This window comes from Myotis lucifugus, unplaced genomic scaffold (assembly GCF_000147115.1).
Source record: "Myotis lucifugus unplaced genomic scaffold, Myoluc2.0 scaffold_235, whole genome shotgun sequence".
Classification (NCBI taxonomy): domain Eukaryota; kingdom Metazoa; phylum Chordata; class Mammalia; order Chiroptera; family Vespertilionidae; genus Myotis; species Myotis lucifugus.
In genome coordinates, this window is record NW_005871283.1 from 1,509,851 (window position 1) to 1,535,544 (window position 25,694).

At 37.2% G+C, this 25,694-nt stretch overlaps 1 protein-coding gene across 1 annotated transcript in view; it reads right to left on the minus strand.

The window, feature by feature from the left end:
• Positions 1–1,339: 1,339 nt before the first annotated feature.
• Positions 1,340–25,694, minus strand: part of YLPM1 (YLP motif containing 1) — a 70,342-nt gene continuing 45,987 nt past the window's right edge. The window contains 15 exon segments of the mRNA XM_006098438.3: positions 1,340–1,756; positions 1,997–2,178; positions 5,934–6,064; positions 11,228–11,279; positions 14,563–14,643; positions 16,471–16,554; positions 17,026–17,109; positions 17,197–17,373; positions 17,585–17,704; positions 17,992–18,054; positions 22,392–22,546; positions 23,420–23,538; positions 24,013–24,208; positions 24,437–24,529; positions 24,643–25,063. Coding sequence (XP_006098500.1) covers positions 2,032–2,178; positions 5,934–6,064; positions 11,228–11,279; positions 14,563–14,643; positions 16,471–16,554; positions 17,026–17,109; positions 17,197–17,373; positions 17,585–17,704; positions 17,992–18,054; positions 22,392–22,546; positions 23,420–23,538; positions 24,013–24,208; positions 24,437–24,529; positions 24,643–25,063 — 1,923 coding nt within the window. The 3' untranslated portion in view covers positions 1,340–1,756; positions 1,997–2,031.

A 25,694-nucleotide genomic window follows, 5' to 3' on the forward strand; every position in this document is an offset into this window, starting at 1 on the left:
CTCTATAAGAACATATATGCCTCTGTTTTCTTCTGAACTAGAGAACACATTTTGTGGTCTTTTTACAAACAATAATTCTACTGGTTACCCGGTGATGTACCTTCACACAACACAATAAAGGCGGCTGAGAAAGATCAGTACATACGCATGTATTGTTGGCCAAAAGCAACCTAAGTAGCTTGTTAAACATTACTAACAGTGGGAGGTTTTTTTTTTGTTTTTGTTACTTTTTGGGGGGGAGCTATTTAATGTAGCAAATTGTACATTCAATATTGACTTGTTAATGAACTTAACGCCTCTTACATGTAAACATTCAGAATTTCAGGGAGGATAAAAGTACAGAAAGTTGTCTGGAGTTCCCACTGAATTAGTCTTCAGTACTTTAATTTCAAGTTCTTGAACCGAAAGTGATACTATTCAAATACTAATAAATATGATCTCTATACACACAGTATTTAATATAGGTCATAAAACTAAGAGGTTTTGCCTGTAGTCCAAAAGTGAGCATTTAAAAATAGTCAAGCCCTTTTGTGAACAGATTTATGACTTGCTGAGTTGGATTACAAAGCAGAAATGGTGTTTGAGGAAGAAAGCTCTTCTGTGTCTCCTCTCATCTAGAAAATGACATTTTTTCTTTGCAGAATGAAAAAGGAAAAAGATCTTCTTTCCTATTTTTATACAAGCTATTTGTTTGTTAGGTCTGCATGTTCTAGGTTCCTCCTGGTACTATCCACAAGAGAGGAATCTGTGCTGAAGGCCCCGCTTCCCAATCACGAGCAATCTGGCAGGAACCTGAAAACTTGACAGGCTTAAAGGCTGCCTGCCAGAGGGCTCTGCATCTCCATACTCCTTCCCTGCAACTTTGATTAAAAAATCAACAATTCAAGTTTAGCAGTAAGGCAATAGGCTCCTGAGTTCCATGGAGTACATTAGTTCTGGCCACCAGGTGTCAAAGTCAGAGCAAGGAAAATAAAAACATAACAGCATCAAGGAAGAAAGTAAAAAGAGGGAGAGCAGGAAAGAGGGAGGGACAAAGAGAGGATCAAAAACTAAAATAATAAAACATCATGTGACAGAACAGATGTACTCCAGGGAACAGGTGAATATTTGAAATTGTCTGTACTAGTCTTTGCGATATTCAGATAAAGAAACCAGCCAGCAATAAAACAAAGGTGAGTGTTTTGAACATCACTGAGCCTTGTGTTACAGCATGTACCATGGAATCATTGAGCTATTTAATATTCAATGGGGAAGAGGTTTGGGGATGTTTGGCTAGCATGTAATTGGAACACACCATTTAAAAAAGCAATAAACATAAAATTAAGACAAGAGACAGGGACCCATGCTGTACAGCCCATGAATCTCATTGGCTTTATCATGAAAGTTTATTGTTTTTAATCCTAGTACAATCAGCTACCAGTTACATACAGTAAAAAACAAAAACAGCCACAAAGCAACGATGATAGCGATAGTCCGTGACATTGTACAGTGGAGAAAATATTTTCTGTCAGAATCCTCCAGCAGATCCCCACCTGCTTCCAGCAGTTAAGCTATTACTCCCACCCTCCCCAATAGTTTATTTAAAAAATTAATATCTTGCTTAGGTACAGCAAGATCCTAATACCTCTTGGGGACACTGAAGAACTTTAAAAAACTAAAGCAGTAGAAACAAAACAAAAACTGAACCGTGGAAGCAAGGTGACACACAACGAAGCTCCAGGAAGCCTTGGCTTCAGATCACCTCAAAGCGAACCATCTGGAAGGAAAAGAATAGGCTGTCACGCCAGGGAAATTCAGTAGACCTTAGTATTTCAGTGCTCCACTCCTTCACAAATCTACAGAATGCATACTTCCTTTTAGAATAATGTTTTATAAATGTTGGTAGCTGGAATATACTTACTCAATACAGAAGCATTTTTAACAAAGCATGCTGTCTACTTTATCTCAAACCCTTCATCAACCACACAGCAGGACTTGTATGACTATGTATCCTTACCTTAAGGAACAATGACTTCGTTTGGAAACAAAGTCTCATATATATTTGGTTCGATTGAGGGCTTTTTCAGCCAGGTGACCACTTTCATCTGTGATCTTCTCCCAATCAGTCTGTCCGACCACAAAACCTATGGCCCTTTTCCTATCTGCGTCCTTCTTTTCCTCCAGGTCTGCCCATCTCACCTGGAAAGAACACAGCATTAGGCTGGGCTTTAGGAAAAATAAATATGCAAAAGGCCTTTCCCATCTCTGGGTATTTTAAGAGATAGGATAACTAACATGAAGCCAGTTTAAAAAATTAGAAATTAACTGGAAGAATTGGAAAAAGGCAAATTCTTATGTTACAGAAAGAACTCTCTAGTTCAGTGATTCCCAAAGTGGGCGCTACCGCCCCCTGGTGGGCACTGCAGCGATCCAGGGGGGGGGGGGCGGTGATGGCCACAGGTGCATTTGTTTTAACTTTTTTTGTATTACCTTTCTATTCTGAGTTCAATAAATAGTTTCATAATTTCAAACTTCAATGTTTCTAATTTACACCTTTCTTTACTATATTTTACGAAAAAGGTAGAAACATTAATACATATATCTTTGTTTAATTGCTATTAAAATTTAAAAAAATTAATTTCCAGGGGGCGCTGAGTAATATTTTTTCTGGAAAGGGGGCGGTAGGCCAAATAAGTTCAGGAACCACTGCTCTAGTTAATCACCAAGTCCTCACCATTGCAGCTCCCAAACAGTTCAGCTTTCAGCTCAGTCCTGTTCCTTCCAACTCCTGTAACTCATTTACTGACCTGTTGTTGTTGTTTTTTGTTTAACCTAAAGCAAGCACTAACCTGCATTCTCACTCCCTCAATCCATTCTGCTAGAGTGCTCTCCTTAAAAGACACAGTTGTAACTCTCATCTGCTTTGAATCCTTCCCCTACAGAATAAAATCAAGCACACAGGTTCCTCTGAAGCTAGCTCTGTCTATTCTTCTGTGGCATCTCTGGGCAGTGCCTATAGAATGACTTTCAGCTAGAAATGGCTTCTTAAATGTCAGTGTCCCTCCTAGAGGTACTGTTATTGAGATTTACAGTCTCAATTTTTTGGCCATTTATCTTAACTATTAACAGAAAAACGTTAACACTGAAAATTTGGAGGTACGTATATTTCATCCACTGTCACTAAAAATATTTCTAAAATGAGTTCAGCAAATAAAATAAGGGATATGTTCATCTTCCGCAGTCATCAAAGAAACAAACTGAAAGTCCACTTGAGCTACCATTTTATAACCAATTAAGCAAGAGAAACTTTTAAAAAATAAATTACATTTTAAAACCTTACCATTTTGGTAAAATCCTAATGTGGTCAATTCTACTAAATGATCTGTTCTTATAGTGGAAGTTAATCCCAGGAACCTGCCTGGTATTTGTAAAAAGCTGAGTTATAGAAATCAAGAGAGCCCAAGAAAGGAATGAACAATGAATTCTGTATTCCTTGCTACCTGTAAGATCTCCTGGTACTCTGATGTTGATTTTGATGAGTGGTTTGGGAGTTAAAACTATTTGAAATGAGGGTGTGAGGCAGGGGTGGAGTTCAAGTGGAGCCACTTTAAAGAAAAATAGAAAAAAATATTTCTCATTTGAGATTATTTGTTACCAGAACTACACCAAATTATCATTCCCAAGAAGAGTTATTTTTATTCTGTTGCCCCAACCTTAAAAGTGGAATAAGAGGTGTCAATACAAGTAGTTCCTGGGTGGAGCCGAGCACATAAAGAAGGCCATTAATCAGATCTCCCTTCCCCAACTCCTCAAGCTACGTAGACAAAGGGGCAGGGGACAGGGACTATGAAGTATGTGAAAGAGCTTCGAAACCTGGAGTTCTCTGTAATGGCATTTACCATAATGAAGTTTTATTCTCTTACAATAAGTGTTCTTTCACTAGTAAAGTACTGAGGAAATTCATAAAAAAGCAATGATGTATAAAGAAATGATACACAACCTCATTCTTATGTAAAGAAATGTAAAATGAGGTACCTTTTTTCACTTATCAGATTGTGAAAAGTTTGATAACAGCACTGCAGGGGCAAGTATGGAAAAATAGGCATTTACTGACATGAGGGTGTATAAATAGATGTAACCTTTCTGGAAAACAATCTCACAATTTCTGTCAGAAATGATAAATCTCACTCTATGAGCTTGCAATTTTAGTGCTAAAAATCTAGGGAAATACTTTCAAAGAGACACCAAGACATATACTCCATGACTTTCACCATAGTATTTATATTAGCAATAAAATGAAAACAGCGTAAGTATCTACCAACAAGGGACTGGATAAATGATTGACTGTACAACCAAAAATGGCATGCAAGGAAACCATTTAAGTAGGTACTTATATAGAAAGATGGACAGATTCGCTGGAAAAGGCTTATGCAGATCATCTATATATATAAAAGCCAAACAACAGAACTACCGGAACTGGCCGCTATGATGTGCACTACAGTGGCCAACCGGCCCAATCGGGGTCCCAATCGAGCCCCCCCAACCTCCCGCGTTCCCACCTCCCCCCACCGGCCCGGCCCCCACCCGTGCACAAATTCGTGCACCAGGCCTCTATATAATATGATCTTTTGCTTTGTTACTTTTTTTTGAAGAATATTCACAAATATCACTTTTACTGAATTTGATATCTATGTGGAAGACCTATCCAACTTAATTTCTCTGCTCCCCTTTATAACAAACCTTCTTCAAAAAAGTTTTCTAGCCTGGCCGGGTGTGGTTGACCAATGAATCAGGAAGTCATGATTCCATTCCCAGTCAGGGCACCTGCCCGGGATTGTGGGCTCCATCCCCGAAGGGGACATGCAGGAGGCAGCTGAGCAATGATTCTCTCTCATCACTGATGTTTCTATCTCTCCCCCTCCTTCTCTCTTCCTCCCTGAAATCAATAAAAATATATACATAAAAAAAAAGTTGTCTACATTTGCTGTCTGTACTTCTTCATTTCCTATTCCTTCTTCAATGTGCTCCAAACTGGCTTCTGTCCTTCAACTCTCAAAGAAAATTTGATTGATTATTGATCAATCATCAGTGATCTTCATGTGCCAAATTCAATGGCTATTTCTCTGTTCCCAATGTACCTGTCTTCTTTGTATCATTTAATGATGGACTACTCTTTACTTCTTGAAACATTTACCTCTACCTGAACTTCTAAATTTTGGAGTCCTGAGTCCTATTATCATTTCTAACTTAATTGGTCCCTCACTGAACTTACGACTTTTGACTCTCAAACTTATGGCTCTTCCAGTTTTTTCTCCAATTCAGTAAATGGCACCACATACATGGAGTTCTTATGGACAGAACCAGAAGAGCCACCCCTGATTCTATCCACTACTGGATTCTATACAGCTAATCCATTAAGAAGTCCCATAAATTCTCTTTAACACTGTTCTCTGCACCTGGCTCTTTTGCCCCATGACAAAATGGCACAAGGGGCCATGCCAAAGTCCTTTAAGGTTGACAACATGCTAGTCACTTCTGTTCTCCATTTTTAAGTTATGTGTACATTTTGAGCTGCTAATTTGTAAAATCTGACTCATTTTTCTGACGTGTAATATGATATAGAATAAACTACATTGCTATAAAAAAAAATAGCATTCAGCCCTGGCCGGTTTGGCTCAGTGGACAGAGTATCAGCCTGCGGACCCCAGGGTCCCAGGTTCGATTCCTGTCAAGGGCACATGCCTGGGTTACCGGCTCAGTCCAACGTGCAAGAGGCAGCCAATCAATGGTTCCCTCTCATCGTTGATGTTTCTATCTCTGTCTTCCTCTCCCTTCCTCTCTGAAATCAATAAAAATATATTGAAACAAAAATAGCACTCATGTTTATAACTTTCAAAAACCAGATGCCCAAAAGGGCCCTTTATCTGTTGGCAATTAGTGACAAAGTCTCTTACCCTCTTCTTCCCAGGCTCAGAAGCACGAGTATCATAATCATCAGGGAGCTGAAGATAATCCTCCATTCTGCTGGCAATTGCCTCCCAGTCACGTTTCCTTTTAGTACCAGTTCTCAAGCCATCCAACTTGTCTGAGGGACAAACACAGAGCCGCAGCATTAAGGAAGAGTGTGAGTTTGCGCATGACACACAAACAAGGGAAAAGAAGGCTGGAACACTGTCAGAGGGCACATCCAGATTTCTGAGAGCAGCATTACTTGAAGATCCAAACTATCTTCTCAGCTGAGATCATATCAAGTTCTGTGCAATTTCCATTATTTATTTGATGTTCATACTGGTAGCCATTACATGATGTTAGTTTAAGTAACAAATACGGGCAGAACAAGAAAGGCACTTGTCTCATGGCTTCCTTGTCCTCCACCCCACCCTCTGCCCCAACACAACACTTCAGCTCTGATGTTCAAGGAAAACGCAAAGTTGGATTAAAAAAATTTTTTTTCTTCCATTCTTTTTTTCTTTAACACAATATTAATACCACCCATTTGATCTGCAATCATGTGTGATACTGTGTCATATGAAAAGTACTACCAAAAACTTAATGAGCCAAGCTAATGTTTTAAAAAAAAGTTTTAGATGAACAGTTTCTTGGGATTTTGACCTCTGTGAGAAGATTCACCATGAGTTATTGTTTCTGAGTAAGTTGCACAAATCACCACTGTCTTTGGTTATACCATGTAGTACTGTTGACCATTTTGAGGCAAAGGGCTAGTCAGCCAAAGTGACCAGACCTGAATTTTCTTTCTGAATCCTCAATCTTTTTCAAGGCTCCCAAAGTGTAATCAATTAAATGATAGGGATTGCTGATTCAGAAATTATGAGATACAAGTTTAGGTGTCTTCAAGAAGAACACACGATGAAAATGTGTGGTCTTTTGTTTGTGTGTGTGATCTTTTTTATTGGTTAATACTGATTTTGATTTCTACATGTGAAATATTAAGAGTTATATATTTTAGTTACTTTGAAGCACTAAACTTTTGAATCATTTGTAGTTACATAAACACACTATTATTAAGCAGGTCAATAAAGGAAAACCTAAATACTTCAGAACACTCAATATTTACACTTCATTAGACTCCATAAAGGGTGCAGAGTGTATATAATAGAAAGCTGTTAGGCGTCAAGTTGGAGAGAACTTGATATGAAAAGTACAATGGAAGCAGTGGCAGGAGAGAGGGTGAGTTTATGCTTCAAATGTAAAAGTTTCACACACAACTAACTGAACCATACCATACAGGCTACAAAAACCAGTAAGATTTTGCATACTTGGCAAAGCTTTATTTCCTAAACGTCTCCCCCATAAAAGTAATAGTATTTAAAAAACCAGCAAGGCAAACTACAACACTTTACAAAACTCAGGAAATTTTTATCATATTACTTTGGAAATTTTTTACATGGATGAGTTAAACAGAAATAGTCTCTTAACCTCTGTAAATCACATGTTGTACCAAATGGCTCTATCCACATGTATCTGACAGGCCATATTATACAGGATCTTAAAGAAGTGACCCTTCGATTGTACAGGGACATAGTATTAGAAAACCAATAAAGTCCCACAAACCATAAAACTGTTCTCAGTTCAACAGTGTAGAGTATAACCAGAAGAGTAGGAAGCTCTCATACACTTTTTATTAAATGAACTCCAAAGGATTTCCAAACTTAATAAGATCAACTTTGACATTAACGTACTTCAAAGGAAAGTTTCCCGTATCAATACCAAGAATAAGCATGGCCAAGCAGCAATGCAGGACAGTGTGAAAATTGCAAGAACGTTTTCTCTTACACTATGTACACGACAGGCGTTACAGACCAGGCCTTCTCCATTTGCAACATGGAAGTTCAGAATATGTAGTCTAGTCTGAACACCCTTGTTTGTCATGTTTAATTTGAAATCTGATCGTGCACAACATGTTTAAAGTTTCTTTCTTGGTGTGAAGAAAGTTCGTATCTCTTCCACATGGCTTCCTGGAAACCCAAACACACATGTATGGCATAAGGCGAGGGGAGAGGAATCTGGGGTGTTAGTTACAGAAGACAACTGGTGTCCAATACACTCATTACTTATGATTTTCAGAGGTTTGAGTTTCAAAAGATGAAGTTTAATATGAAGATGAAGGTTTAAATATCCAACCTGACTGGTCACAGAATTTTACCACATGTTCAAGACAGTATATATTATTATAGAGCAACAAAAAAAAAATTTAGATACACCTATGTATTTTCCAAATAAATGATGCTCCTGAATATTTGTTTATAGTGAACCATACAAGGGTTATGTGCTTATTCAAATCATAACTGCACTCCAATTGTGAAGAGATGAAACTTCCTGACACATAGAAGGCTAACACATAATAACTCATAAGCAGAGACAAATGACGGAGATGAGAAAAGCAAAAGGACTTGATATGCAGAAACCTAAATCATGTCATTGGAACTTAAGTAGCTTCCAGGCTAAATTCCAGCATCTGATGTGCATTAGGGTGCCTGGGTCTCAGATGCAAAGGAGTCAGGTGTGACTGAAGAGGAGACACAGTTTTCAACAACTTTATGATACTCAGGCCAGATGTAGTGCAGGCCAGTTCTGAATGTTTCTAAAATTACACGACTTCTAATTTGCAACACTCAAACAGAAGCTGAACTGTATGCTGTACTTAATGAACACAGATCAAGAGTCTGCAATGAGATTTAACACACTCCTTGAAAGATTTTAGATGAGTATTTTCTCATTGGCTGACTCATTTGTGAATCAAAATTCCCAGTTACAAATTCAGCTCTTCTGGCTCAATGCGACACTGCTAAAGCTTAATGTTTCCAGTCAGTTTTATCAAGTTACCAAGAGTAACGTAAGAATGTTGGTAAAGTACTCAAAAGAAAAAATTATACCTGGTAATCAAATTTACTGAATTTGTTATGTTAAGGAAGGCAACATAAATAGGCTAATTCTCAAAGATCTTCATATTTTAGAGAAGAATCTTCTTTTCAGTTGGTTCCATGGGCCTATCTCAAAGAAGCAAGCACTCTCAAGAATGCTCACACTCAATTGGTCTTCCTCCACAGGTAGATTATGTCTCAAGATAACAAGGTGGTGCAAGAAGCAAGTCATTACATGAAACATCAATGTCACTCTTATTAAAAATAAATAAAAACTCAACTGCAAATATGTTAGAATTTATTTTCTAGATTCATTACTAGATCTTCAGTGCCTTTAATTGAAATGGTTTATTTAACAAATCCATTTCTGGAATTCACTGTGTAACATTTTGTCTTTAAAATGGACTGAATTTGTATAAATGTATAAAATGTATTTTCTGAGAAGCAAATGGTAGACAGGCCAGAATTTTTTCTAGAAATCAATACCAAGATTAATAACATATTTTCTTTTTCTTTTTTTTAAATATATTTTTATTGATTTCAGAGAGGAAGGGAGAGGGAGAGAGAATTAGAAACATCAATGATGAGAGTGAATAATTGATCAGCTGCCTCCTGCATCCCCCCCACTGGGGACCAAGCCTGCAACCCGGGCATGTGCCCTCACCAGGAAACGAACCGGAATCGAACCCTGACCTCCCAGTTCACAGGAGCCACATGGACTGGGCAACAGCATATTTTCTTGAATCATTACTAAATTCCATTTTCCTTTCTCTTTAAAAATTAGGAAGGAAAACAGAAAATAGATGGGTTCAAGTTTAAGGCCTCTGGTTACATGCTTATTTAAAATATTTATCGCTTTTATAATCCCTTTGTCACTTTATGATTTCTCTTTGCCCTCAAATATAAACACTATTTAGAGAACCAAAAAAGAGGGACATGATCTTTATAGTCTTACAGGTAATCCTAAAAACACAGAACTTCCAACATTCTTAATCTAATGTCAAAATAAGAAGATCTAAAGCATTATTATTATTATTAAAAGTTGTGATTATTATTATTTTCCTACATATTTAATAGCATTTAAACACTTATAAATGCTTTAAAAGTTTAGAAAAGGAGATAGATGGTTATTGTTAAGATTTCCCACAGAGGGAAGACTAGTGGAAGAATAAGTCAGTAACCACATACAATTTTCACATGACATACATTAGGAAAAAATTCTAGATTTTACACAAAGTAACTATCCCAATAATACAGTAATACTACAGTTTATGGAATTATCTTTTGACATAGGATCTGGTCAACATCAATTGCAAATGTCATCAGTTGGGCCAAATAAAAGGCATAGCCTATGAGATTGTATGTAAAATGGACACCCTCTTATGTCAGAAACACAATGTGCCCCAAACAGTGAAGCAGCTAAATGACTCAAATTTATTCTATGATTTTATGATCTTTAGATAATTACTTTAGTTCTGCAATAATAGCATGATAACCAGGAAGAGAAACATGAAGACCGACAACCATACTTCATACATTGGTAAGGTCAATCTTCTCAAAAAGTCCTTATCACATTTTCTTATTTATTGTCATATCTTAATCCACATGTTAAATGGTTCTCTTTAAGTAAGGTAAAAACAAAAACAAAGAACCCTGAAAAAATGTTTTGAAATAGTGGAGGAAAATCCAGTGGATATGCATGATTTTCTGTTGGCAGATAACCTCACACTAAGCAACTCCAATTTTTGATTTAGATAATCATTTTAACCAGTTAATCTTGTAATCTAGCACTAAAGGCAAGTTGAAGGAAAATATAAGTGGAATCTTATAAAGCAGGCTCTTCAAAGACCTAAATTATATGTCTACCGCTCCCCATCTAGAAACTCTAATTTATTATACAAGGAAAATAACTGCCCTTTAATTAATTAATTTTTAAGTTTCGCTATTTATTCTTACTATTATTACTACATAAAGTGTTCATAATCTGGTTCAACGTTGGGCTGCAGTTAAATACTCTTTTAGAAAAGCAGAAATCTCATCGGCACTAACATTTCTGATTAATATTAAAGAATGAATTTCCGAAGTGACAGTATTTTGTTACTACATTTATGACTTATCTCCACTTACTCTAAAAACTTTAAGTTGTATTGAAGGTAGTTCCTTTAAAATACTCTTCTTTCACTCTGTCACAAGATAAAACTAGTTAAACTAGTTATGAAAGCTAGCAAAACAGACTGAGGATGTAAGGTAGGCCAAAAGCTTGGTTTAAGCAGAACTTTTGGGGAATCTGTTCTTCTTAAGCAGAAAGATCTATGACCATTACCATCAGGTATCACATATAAAAACAGGAAAAAGGAAATACCCACCTAGCTTTGCCTCAGATGTGTCCATCTCCCATTTGCTTTTCGGAATGTAACCCTAAATTGTACACAGAGAGAAGCTCGAAGGGTTAGAAAGAGACACATACATGCATATCACTTTTGAACTGGAAAAGCATTAAAATTGGGAATGGATTCAGCTTCCACTCACTAGTTATAAATATATCTTTAGGGAAAACACAATCTCATTATCTTTGAAGAAACTGAATTTCCAAATTCATAAATCTGCAGTGCCCAGATTTCAGAGTAGTCACTTCAGAATAGTATCATGAAGGTGCTTAGAGGCAGCTCCAGTTCAGGACACACAACTGTAGTCTGAACAACAGCTGTATAGTAAATATGGTGAGAATGTATGGTAGTTACTATGCTAATATTAATATCATTCAGAGTAGCAGAGGATTTCTAATAATAGCTAGGTTATTTGCTCAATTCAATTGCTATTCTAAAGTGATAGTAGGCATGAGGTCCAGAGTGTTTTTCAAGATAGTTACTTTATAGTCCAGCATAATTTTAAATATTCAAAAGAAAAGAGAAAACTTGGTATCACTGAACACAACTATGAAGTTCAACTTAATTTTTAAATGACTCCATCCATTTAGCAGGAGATCTTACAAAGGTTAATTTTACTGAATCGACTTCAGAGCATTTCTTTTTTGTAATCTGGAAACTGATGATTATTTCTCATGTCTTCTAAAATTACACTTTCCTATTACCTGAAAAACCAGAAACTTCCACAGGCAATTTACATCTTATTTAATAAATGATGGGTTGGTTTATTTTAAACAAAGTCCTGTAAGATTTTCAAATTTCCCAATGTACCTATATAACTATGCAGTAATCCTTTCAGTTTATAACCTGGCAAGTAAATGTATGCTTTTTCCATGTAATTTACTATGATTCCCCTTTTCCTTCATTTGGACTCTGTTCTCTATTAGACCCTAACATATAGAACTTAAGTACTAGGACTTATAATAATATAGAACAGATTCAACAAAGGTGTCAGCATCATTTAAGAATCAATATATCTCTTGACTATTGGGAATGTTCAATTTCATAATATAGACTGACACACAGGTAATTTCATAATACAGACTAACACACAGGTAGATAAGTTGCAAAGTATGTTGAACATTTCATGACAGTAATATCTGTGTAAGAGTTTAATAGAGCATCAATCATTCTTCCAGGAAACCTACAGGTCTTATACATTTCTAGTCTTTAAGCCAAATGAATAATTCAATTTCAACTCATTAGACAGTATTTCAGGTTTATAAATTATACCATCTTTTTCAAATACATTTTAAGAACAAACCAAGACAAAACTATGCTGAAGTGATGGTGTTAGAAGTTAATTAAGTATTGATGAAATTTGTACAAGTTATACCTCAAAAATCATCTGAAAACCTTAAGCATCATTACAATAATTATAAATTCTGAGTCACATCTACTATATTCACTGAAGCACCAATGAAGGCAAAATATCAAACCAATGATCTCTCTTCCCCGCCCCCAAATTCTCTTAACAAGAAAAGTTTGGCTTTCACCCAGCTATAGTAATCAATAAGTACATAGTACAAAATGCAAAGTTTATTGAGAATTTCAATAAAATGGTATGAATGACATGAGATTTACTCTTAACCCTTTGGTTAAAATTTACCAAGAATCTTTTACTCTTGGAATAAAACCCAGTAGTAGAAGATCTGGACTCTGCCTTTTTGAATGGGTTAAGAGAAGTTTTATAACAGAGATAAGCAAAATAAGTATATTAGAATCTTTTACTCTTGGAATAAAACCCAATAGTAGAAGATCTGAAATCTGCATTTTTGAGTGGGCTAAGAGAAGTTTTATAACAAAGATAAGCAAAACAAATATATTAATTTCTCCCTGCTGGAACCACACCCTGTTCTTACTTAAAACAACATCTTCTCACTTAAAATGTTAAGCCAGTTGGAAATAAAAGAGATAGTCCAGCAGGGTAGAGTCCTAAGGCTTCCTTGCCAGCTTTCTGATATAAAAATGTAGTGTTACAGTAAAATAAATGTTTTATTTTTAAAAATTAAAAGTTCTACATTTTGACCTATACCTAAGCTAATCAGATGTTATGAACCAAATCCTGAACTCAATCTCCACAAAAGAAAAATGGACCTTCAGAAAGCTAACATTACAGACTTCTCACACAATCACTTGCTAGTACACACGCTGCAAGTAGCTAATGAGGTCAACAGCCATATTCCAGAACAGCGTGGACCTTTAAGTGAGTTTCCTGCCTACATTTTAGCTCATATATGCCAAAATACAACTTAATTAAGAAAAATACTTTATTTAAAGAAAAGAAAAACTGAGACTCAAATGCCATTAACTTTAAAGCTTATTTTTTAATCCACATATGAAATCTAGAAACGTAGAGGCACCATCTCTATATAAACACACAGTTTCTATCCAGAGTCCCCTATATCAGACATGGGTTTAATAGGACCACTCCTTAAAGAGCCTGAATTCTCTGGGAGGTAGGAATAATGGTTCTTGCTTTGTATATTTTCAGAAGAATATGAGAAGCAGTTTTAGCAAGGGCTGAAATATTAAGTAAACAAATAATACTTTGAATTTAAAAAGCAACACTATTCCAAGGCATCACTAATCTCTGTACCTCATTTACCAAACACAGAAAAGTAACATAACTCTATAGGTCACATATTCATGATGACAGAGTAAGGCAAACATCTCTAAGACGTATGATCAAAAGTATTTACAGGAGATACACAGTAACTTTGAACTCACGCTATGTAAGTCTCTAATCAGCCTAAGCAAAATGCATTGCCGACACAGTCAAATGATTTTCCCCATCACTTAACAGCATAAAATGCAGAAGAACAAATCCAGCAGTCTATGGCAACCCTCTGCCTCCTCCTTCAATAAGTTTTCTGCCTTAGTTGACAGAAACTCAATTTTGAGATCTTACAGCAAAGAAGAGAAAATTATGCATATGGGGTAGTCTGTACCAGATATCTGCTGAAGTGCAAGAATACCCTTTGATCTGTAATTGATTTTCTTAAAATGTATACTCCCCTAAAGCCACCACAAATAGATGAATGAATACAAGGTAAGTTTCTTAGCATTCTTAAAATTTTCTTGTAATAACACAGTAGAGGGTTCTTTTGAGCAGGAAAAAAAAAATATCCAGAAGTTTCCTTGAAGATGATTATGGAAACTTCTACCACTAAGGTGCACATCAACAGTAATAATCTGACCATTAATCTGAATTTAAACACCTAAGAATTTTAATAAAAAGACACTTTGTTCAAAGTGGTTGGTCTGTCTCCTACCAGTTCGTTTTCCTCTTCTTCTGCATCTTTCTTTTCTTCCTTCTGTTCTTCGATATTTGCATCAAAATCTTCCATCTCTACCTACACCACCCCAATAATCATAATAAAAAAAAGACTGAGTTAACATTTAAGAAAATGTTGATTCCCTCATTGAGATTTGAAATGAACACAGTTGCCCAGAGAGAGACAGCACAGACTCACTGTTACATACTAATTAATTTTTAACACCCTAAACTTCAAAATACACTGATAAAAAGCAATACTATTCCTGCCTTTAATTTTTCTGGGATATCTATCTTTACAATTTCCTAAGAAGCTGAGTATAATGATCTGTCCTACGTTGATAATTATCTGTTTTGAATGCCTATGAATTACTAAAATTTCCTTTAAGAACCTTTAGCAAGCATTTTTCTAATCAAGTAAAACATGTATATGATCCAAATTTAAAAATGCAAGAAAGGTTATAGTGAACAGTAAAATGACAGTAGCTTGGTCCAGAATGGTAGCAATGCAAATAGAGGGGAGATGGATTAGAGAGGTATTTATAGGGTGAAATCTGAATATGAACTCTATATGAGGTGATTCAGACTTCTAGTTTTGTAAGAGAATGCCCTTGTTCTTGGGATACCTACTGAAATATTGAGGGATGAATGGTTACGAGATCTGCAACTTCACTCTCAAATGGTTCCACAATAAAAGATTAATATGCATGCCGAAACCGGTTTGGCTCAGTGGATAGAGCGTCGGCCTGTGGACTGAAGGGTCCCGGGTTCGATTCCGGTCAAGGGCATGTATCTTGGTTGCAGGCACATCCCCAGTGGGAGATGTGCAGGAGGCAGCTGATCGATGTTTCTCTCTCATCAATGTTTCTAACTCTCTATCTCTCTCCCTTCCTCTTTGTAAAAAATCAATAAAATATTTTTGTAAAAAAAAAAAAAAGATTAATATGCAAATAGACCGACAGGGGGAATAACTGAACAACTGGTCACTATGACGTGCGCTGACCACCAGGGGGCAAACGCAGAACACGGCAGGCATCAGCAGCAGGCAGCAGAGCGCAGAACATGGCGGGCATAAGCCGCGGCAGGATGGTGGAGGTGAGTGAGGGCGCCAGACCAAGGGGGGGCACTGGTGGCTGTCATCGGGGCGAGCCTCTGGTGGTTACTCAAAATTCTTTGCTCCCATGTGCCGTGGTCCTGCCTGGCACTTGCACCTGCTGCCAGTGCCGGTCCCGCTCACACCCACTACTGGTGCCGGAGCTGCCACTTGCACCCACTGCTGGCACCTGGTGCCGGCACCGATCACCGGGCACCAGCACCAATAGCTCAGTGCCATCAGCAGGTGCGAGCAGCAGCTGCCGGCCCTGATCGCCCCTCAGGGCTTCTCCACCTCCCCCTGCTCCTGAGGGGCGATCGGGGCTGGCAGCCACCTCTTGTACCCACTGCTGGCGCCAGCCCAACTCACACCTGCTGCTGGCGCCAGCCCCAATCGCTCCACACCATCAGAAGGTACAAGCAGGGCTGGTGCCAGCAGTGTGTGGGAGCAGGAGCGGGGTTGCTGGCAGACAGGGGACCAGGGGCCACAGTGGGAGGGGCCGGGCGGGGGCACGAAGGATGGGCCAAGACCTGCCCCGGTGCCCACCGCAGACTCGTGGCCCATAGTTCCTTTCAAGGTGCACAAATTCGTGCACTGGGCCCCCTACTAGTAATAATAATGAGGAGGAGAGGGAGAATATTATCTATATAGAGAAAAATGTGGCAAAATATTAATAACTGATGAATCTCAATCACAGTTGTACAGGTGCTCTTATATTATTTGTGCAACTTTTCTGTAGTTTAAATCTTTTTCAAAGTAAAAAGGGTAAGGAAAAGGTCATTTTGCACTGCCTTTGAGGCAAAAGACCCTCACCTCTTCAATAGCAGCATCTTGCAATAAAGAACGAATGTCCAGACGCATCATATGACGAGGTGCAGTTTCCCAGTGATCAGCCATCTATTGAGAGATTCAGAGGATCAAGTTATCTCTGTAAACTATTCAAAGAAAGACCAAAGGAGCATCCAAGACAAATTAACTAATGTTGTGAAGTATAACAGGCTAGCTCCAGGCAGAGCTAGGCCATCTTTTTCACTCAGTGGTTCTCAACCTTCCTAATGCCGCAACCCTTTAATACAGTTCCTCATGTTGTGGTGACCCCCAACCATAAAATTGTTTTTGTTGCTACTTCATAACTGTAATTTTGCTACTGTTATGAATCGTAATGTAAATATCTGATATGCAGGATGTATTTTCATTGTTCGCGACCCACAGGTTGAGAACCGCTGAAAAGGATAAGAAACATTTACTAAAGCAGATAGAAAAGATATTTTGAAAGTAAAGGGGATAAACAAGAAATTCCAGACACCAGAGATGAGACAGCCTAAATCAAGTTTAAAATACAACACCTTCTATGTTTAAAAAAATCACCTTGTTTATTTCTTTAAGCTTTCTTCCATGAATATTTCTCTTGCCACAAGTCTGGTTATCTGCACTCATTTCAGCCAAATACACCTAAGAAAGAATGAATAACGGTTAGGCAAACAAATACAGCACTCACATGATAACACAAAGTACTCAAAAATTATTTTAAGTCTTTACCTCAAATCCCTTGGTTTTTGCTGCACTCCAAAACTGGTCAAAATGTCTAACTCTGTCATTGATGGCATCCAGGATGATGAAAGGAAAAAAGCCATCATCAAGAGTCTTCTTGAAAGTTTTGAACATGCTGGTGCGATAGGTCTCCTCCATCTCAGCTTCATATTCATATTCCATTACCTAAGATCCCCCAAAAGAGATATGGAGTTAGCAAAAGCAAAGAATCATCCTACACCTCTTCTTTGGTCAGCATCTGGATAGAGAGAGATTTATAGTCATTACTTTATACCAGAGTACTAAAGTTTGTGTTAAAAAAACAGAGAACTCTTTCTTTTCTCCCAAAAAGCCATACTTCTCCTTTCATTGTTAATGAATTAGGATGTAACCATACCTTCTTTTTCACTTTCTTTCCAGAATCTGGATCTTTTTCTTCTTTTTCCACTTCAGTGATGAAGTAATCATCCAGGCTTAGAACTCTGGGTGCAGGTCCTCCAAATTCTACCTCCTTATCCTAAGAACCAGATAGTTCAGAAAGTTAGAGAATTTATGAAATAAATTAATGAATGTTTACACTAAAGTTCCTTCTTGTGGCTAAATAATATGCAATCTTCTGGTGGTTTCAAATCAAACAGAAGCAAAAATATTTGTCTAAGCAGATCAAAATTTATATGGGACAGCCTCTACCATAGGAGCCAACAAAAATGGATCAAATGGGAAATCCTGTATTGATAAACGCTGCCTGGTAAAAAGACAAGCAGCTAATAAAAGCAACTGACTCTTTGGCTTTTCCATACTCACTCGAATAAGTTTTGCAACATGTGTCTTTCCACTGCCTGGCAATCCTCTCATTATAACAACAATCTGAAACACGATAAAAAAAAGAATCACTCAGAAAGATTTTTTTTACAATAAAATTTTATAGTTAACAATGATCTGTATCATTCTCCATGACAGACCACATGATATGCCATGAAACAAATGTTAATAAATTTTAAAGAATAGAAATAATATAAACTACTATGACTACAATGGAATAACAAAGAACAAGAAGAAAAATACTTTGAGATAAATAAAAATGAAGGCAGCATACCAAACTTATGAGATGTAGCCAAAGCTGTGCTCATAAGGAAATTTATCAAGAAGAAAAATCTCAAATCATAACCTAACCTTTTACCTTAAGACACTGTAAAAAGAAGAACAAACTAAACCTAAAGCAACCAGATGGAATGAAATAATAAACATTAAGGCAGAAGTTAATAAAATGGAGAACAGAAAAACAGTAAAAGCTGGTTCTTTGAAAATATCAAAAAAATTGACACACTTTTAGCTAGAGTGACAAAGAAAAAAAGAGAGAAGACTCAAATTATTAGAATCAGAAATGAAAGAGGAGACATGACTGCCAACCTTATAGAAATAAAAAAAAGGATTATAAAGGAATACTATGAACAATTATAGGCCAACAAATTAGATCATGAAATGGACAAATCTCTAGAAAGACACAGACTATTGAAACTGACTCAAGAAATAATTAGAATAGAACTAGGATAAGTAAGAGATTGAATATGATATCAAAAACTACCCACAAAGAGCACTGGTTGGGTGGCTAAGTTGATTGGAGTGTCAACCTGTACAACAAAGAGTTGGAGGTTCGATTCCTAATCAGGGCACATACCTAGGTTGCGGGTTCAATCGCCAATTGGGTGAGTACAGAGGCAACTGATTGATGTTTCTTTCACAGTGATGTTTCCCTCTATCTCTCTCACTCTCCCTTCCTCTCTCTAAAACATATCCTCGGGTGAGGATTAAAAAACTATCCACAAGGAAAAGCTCAGGCCCAGAAGACTATAGTACATTATTGAATTCTAACATTTAAAGAAGAATTAATACCAACACTTCACAAACTCTTCCCAAAAATAGAAGAGGAAGGAACAATTCTGAACTCATTTTATGAGGCCAGCATTTCAAATCAAGCAGATAACCTGGATACCAAAACCAAATACATCACAAGAAAATCACAGATATCTCTTATGAATATAGATGCAAAAATCCTCAACATAATACTAGCAAACTGAATCCAAAAACATATAAAAAGCATTATACACCAAGTGAATTTATCTCAGGGATGTAAGTTAATATCTGAAAAGCAATTAATGTAATATATATCAATATAATAAAAAACAAAAATACACACAATAGAGTAAAATAAAAAATCTACTCATATAAAAACCATGGGTGGTGTTCGTCACATACAGGCGAACAGCGACCCAGTAGAAGGAAGTCAGTCCTACAGGGGTTGTCTTGGCAACGGCTGCGCCCTCCTCCCGCCCCCACGGAGCTGTTTCCTATAAGGGCGGAGTTTGAGGCAGGAACCCGCCCTGGGAGCATGGAGGCAGATCTTTCTATAGTGTGCCCCAGCATGGGGTGAACCTGAATGGGGTGGCTGAAAGGCTTAGAAAAGACAGACAAGAGAATGAAAGCTCGGTCTCAGTGGGACGCTGCTTCTCTGCAAGACAGCGACCACGCCCACAGCCATGCCTTTAGTTTATAGCAGATGCTACGAGGCAAAGTAAGGGTGTGACCAAGATGTTTACAAACATCCTTCTGGGTTTCAATCCTACTCAACTACATGCACCTGAACTCTATCAAGCCCACATCACTCAGGCACATGGGGCCACGTGTTCCGACCATAGGTTCAAGCTTACAACTACAGCTGTTGGTTAAAATTGTGCTGGGAGGGCCCTGCCCTCCAAGCTGGGACTTGCACGTGGCCATGAGAGGACTGTGCCCTCTCATCAGTCCAAGGCTTGAACCTGTCCAAAACACTGTAGTGGCTCCCCACAATACAGTTTTAATTCTGTTTCTTTGTTACTAATGTTGTGGCCCCATCCCATAACAAAGAAACAAAGGAAAATTTCCCCATCGAATTTCTGAATAGTATTACTCCTTCGGGAATGCCGTGTCATAAATTAAAATTGAAAGTGGATGCAATCATCATGCTATTGAGAAATCTCAATAGTAAATGGGGCCCTAGCTGGTTTGGCTCAGCGGATAGAGCGTCGGCCTGCGGACTCAAGGGTCCCAGGTTCGATTCAGGTCAAGGGCATGTACCTGGGTTGCGGGCACATCCCCAGTAGGGGGCGTGCAAGAGGCAGCTGATCGATGTTTCTCTCTCATCGATGTTTCTAACTCGCTATCCCTCTCCCTCTCCCTTCCTCTCTGTAAAAAAATCAATAAAATATATTAAAAAAATAGTAAATGGGGTCTTTGTAATGGTACCAGATTTATTATCAAAAGATTACGACCTAACATTATCGAAGCTGAGTATTAACAGGATCTGCAGAGGGAGAGGCTGTCCTGATTCCAAGAATTAATTTGTCCCCATCTGACACTGGCCTCCCATTTAAATTGATTCGACGATGGTTTCCCGTGATGCCAGCATTTGTGATGACTATTAATAAATCACAAGGACAAACTCTAGACAGAGTAGGCATGTTCCTACCTGAACATGTTTTTGCACATGGTCAGTTATATGTTGCTTTCTCTCGAGTTTGAAGAGCATGTGATGTTAAAGTTCTAAGTACTTCATCACAAGGGAAATTAGTCAAGCACTCCGAAAGTGTTTTCACTCTTAATGTGGTGTACAGGGAGATATTAGAATAAGTTTAATCACTTTATCAGTCATTGTTTGCATCACTGTTGTTTTTATATCATGTTTTTGTTGTTTTCATATCATGTTTTTGTTGTTTTTATATCATGCCTCTGTTGTTATATCCTTTTGTTACTATTTATTAATAAATTTATATATTATTTTCATATACATTTTACTAATTTCATCTCTCACACTTCTATTATAGAGAAAGGGCAAATAGCAATATTAAAATATCTCTGCTAATTAATTCCCTTTTTAAAAAAAATATATTTTATTGATTTTTTACAGAGAGGAAGGGAGGTATAGAGAGCTAGAAACATCGATGAGAGAGAAACATCGATCAGCTGCCTCCTGCACACTCCCCACTGGGGATGTGTCCGCAACCAAGGTATATGCCCTTGACCAGAATCGAACCTGGGACCCTTGAGTCTGCAGGCCGATGCTCTATCCACTGAGCCAAACTGGTTAGGGCAATTAATTTCCTTTTAATGTGCACGAATTTCGTGCACCGGGCTACTAGTAATATAATAAAAAAAACAAAAGCCTTGACACAGAAAAAGCATTCAACAAAACCCAACATCCTTTCAAAATAAAAAACATTCAACTAACTATAAATGGAAGGGAACCTTCTCAACCTGATAATGAGCACCTACTGAAAACTTAATGGTGAAAGACTGAAAGTTTGCTAAGGTCAGGAATAAAATAAGGATATGCACTCTCACACATCTACTAGCCCGAGCAACTAGGCAAGAAAAAGAAATAAAATGTATCCAGGTTAGAAAGAAAGAAGTAAAACCACCTCTACCTGCAGATGCCATGATCTTGTGTATACAATATTCTAACAAATCCACTAAAAATCTATTAGAACTAATAAATGAGTTTAGCGATGTTTCAGGATATAAGATCAATATGCAAAAATCAACTGAATTTCTATACAACTGAACAATCCAAAAATGGAATTAAGCCTACTATATCCATAACATTAAATGTGAATAAATTAAACAATCCAATTAAAAGGCAGAAATTGTCAGACTGCATAAATAAACATGATCGATCCAACTATATGTTGTCTGTAGAAGACATACTTTAGATTCAAGGACACAAATAGAAAGAAAATATAAGGATGGAAACAGATATATCATGCAAACAGCAACCACAGAAAATATAGATGCAAAATATACTAATAATAGATGAAATAAATTTTAAATGACTTATATATATATACATCAAAATATCTGATGAAAATGTCCAGTGCCAGTTTATTAAAATGGAATGTAATTATTATGCAATATAAGATAAATTTAAAATGTATACATCTGGAGGTCACTAGGAAAATTTGCCAAGCAATTAAGCTCTAACTTCTGAGATTCTATATAAGGTAGGTAATTTTTTAGATTATATGATACATTGGAGATGGTAAGATGTCTTGAATCTCCTATTATTAGTATGTCACAGAAAAGTAGAGAAATTCTATTCAGGATATTAAATTTAAAAGATCTCTTGTCAGCTTTTGATTTGCAAGAAAACTAGTCAACTACATAGGACTCACTCTCTCAGGTCTGCTCTCTCGGCCAGGGGGTTTCAAAATATCATCCACATTCTTAGATTCAGGCTTCTTCTCTACCCGTGGAGCTGGAGGTGGCTGGTGGCTTAGTGAAGGAGCTGGCAGTGGCATTCGCTCCTCTGGGTAAGTTCTTCGTTCTCCTAGAATTTCAGCAGTTGAACAAAATTACTACTTGTGTAGTAATTATTTAAAATTTTAACTCTTTCCACTCATCCTAAGGTAATATAATTCATAATGATCTGGGAGCCAAAGCCACCTTTAACCTTAATTAGAAAATTTTTAAGTAATGAAAATCAAGAAAACTAAAAGATTTAGGTATGATTTCAGGCAAATGAATGTTTTGAGAAATACTCAATTCATCCTTATTTGTACTAAATTTAGGAAAAAAGTTAAGCAACAGGACATAAAAGAATATATACTTACTGGATGGTCCCAAGTATGACTTTAGAGTTTGTCTGTAACTTCTGCTTTACAGTTTTAAGAACAAGTCACCAGCTTAGAAAAGTTTGTTCTTATAAATAGGTATACATTTCTAGTTTAAGTGGAATTTATAGCAGTGAAAAATTAAAAGCAACCTAAATGTCTAACAATAAGTCTTAAATTTTATCCACTCAGTAGAATGTCAAGAGCCATTATATAATAGATTTATATGTGGAAAAAATGTATAAAATGATCAATAGGAATAAGCACAATAAAGACACTGTATTTATATTTTGATTATAACTTCATTAATATGTATGTGAAGACAGAATGGAGAGGAAAACATACAAAACTATAATAGCTGTGATTTGATGGGTGGTGGAATTATAAAAGATTTTGTTTCTATTTTCCAAACTTTTAATAATATGAAACAAGCAATTTGTTTTAATTACATTGCTATTTTTATGATAATGCTGCCATGCCTTAGAAACCTGAGTGCATTTTACTCTGTAAATTTAAACCCATAGCTACAATGGGAAGCACCGGTTGTTAGCATTCTCAACATCTTTATAGTTAATAAGGCACTGCTCTACCTCCAAACATGGATGGTCCCTCATAGGCTGGTCGGTCAGACTTTCGGTCATAGGATGGTCTATCAAATCCCCCTCTTCTGGATGAAGAATGATCTTTTTTGTCTCGATATGACTGAGTCCTAGGAGGTGTAACAGGAAGTGGTTTGGTAAGTAAAAAGTAATTGGAGATCTCTGTATCATAATGCAACACCATTACCTGCCCAATTTTCTCTAAAAGTAGTTACTACACATAGTCAATATTTATATTTTTATTTTGCTTTTCCATTTAGATTTCCCTGCATAAACACATCTAAAGAGCTCACAAATTGCAAAAATAAATTGTTTGTCTACTAATTAATAATGGCTACACCTTTATTGATAATACTATTTCCTTCCCTTTCTGGCTTTCTCCTTCACCCATTTCATTTTCTAGAATTTAAGCTAGCAAAACTTAAGCATCTAGTTTCCTGAAAATTGGTCCAGAACTACTCTTTCCTCTCCAAATTATACATAAGAAAGAATATGTCATTTACTAAATTTCCTTTAGACACACTGACTTTTGCTAAACTCAAGTATATGGTAAGTACCTGGCAAAGTTATTTTTCATAGCATACCTATCATCTCGAGGTCGGCGTTCTCTGTCAAATCTATCCCGGTCATAGTCAATAACACCACGATCTCGGTCTCGGTCTCTATGCGTCTCTCGATCCCTTTTGAAATCTCGATGATCTGCCATGACATTGCTTTGACGATCAAAATAAGGCTCACGGTCTCTGTCTCTATCATAACGATCACGTTGGCCTGCATGCTCTACAAAAATAATCAGTACAAAAATAAGAACAATACCCTTTTTTCTTAAATAAAGGCAAAAAAGTACAAATCTAACTTTAGAACTAGTAGAAATTGTCCTAATTTCAACTTACAAATCTTTTAAACTATATTAAAAAGAGGCCCAAATAATCTTACCAAAGGGAAAAAACATGTGATAATTAGGTCCTAAAAGTTTTTTAAAAATACTGATCTCTCTAGGACTCCTACCTGTCTCAAAAGTTGATCTTTCTGGTAATGGATCTGGGCGCAGAGTTATTCTTTCTCCATAGGGTATCTGTTCAACTTTGTTAGTGGACATATCTGGTAAACAAAATCAGGGATAAAATACTATGTGAGTGAAGCTTAAGAAAGGCAAAGGTAAAGCTAATAATTCCTTTAGAATCCCAAATACAAACTTAACCACTATCACTCACCTCGGCCATGGCCATAGTCAACAGTCTGTTGTACTGGTGGTGGTTTGGACATTGGTGGCATACCCATAGGCATTGGGCCAGGAGGGGGAATGGAAGGGTGAACAGGTGGGGGTGGTAACAATGGAGCAGATGGAATAGTTACAGTTTCTGGTTTAAATTCTGAATTCAGTCCTTGTTCCTCATTTGTATCCCAGAGGCCATAGAAAGAATCTTCATCCCAGCGTTCCTGTTCCACCACTGAAGTGTGTGGCTTTATCACTGGAGGAGGAGGTGGTGGAGGAGGAGGTGGTGGTAGTGGTGGTGGTATTGGGATAGGCGGCCTGGTCAAAGGAACAGATGATCTTACTGGTGGAGCAGAGGGTCTTATAATTGAACCTGGTGGTTTACCCATAGGAGGGGGTGGTCTATAGGATCCTGGAGGCTGGAAAACAGAGTAAATAGCTTTAGTGGATGAGAATACTACCATGTTTTTGCACATCAAATCTGGTTTTCAATCCATAAAAGAAAAATTTAATAAACTGCACTCATTCAAAATTCAAAACTTTTGTGCTTTAAAATACACCATTAGGGAGAAAATACAATTGGCCCTTGAGGAACACAGGTGTGAACTGTGTGGATCCACTTATGCACAAATTTTTTTTCCAATAAATATCTACACTGTTCTTTCCTTTATTTATGTATGTATGTATGTATGTATGTATTTATTGTTTAAGGTATTACAAATAATAGTACATGTCTCCCTCCCCCCCCCCCTCATTGACCTCCCCCAGCCTCCCCTACCCCCCCGGCACTTGCCCTCATCACCCCCCTCCCCCCAGTATCTTGTGTCTATTGGTTGTGCTTATATGCATGCATACAAGTCCTTCGGTTGGTCTCTTACCCCTCCCCCCACCCCTCCCCTACCTTCCCCCTGTAGTTTGACAGTCTGTTCGATGTTTCTTTGCCTCTCTATTTTTGTTCAACAGTTTATAATGTTCTTTATATTCCATAAATGAGTGAGATCATGATTTATCTTTCACTGATTAGCTTATTTCACTTAGAATAATGCTCTC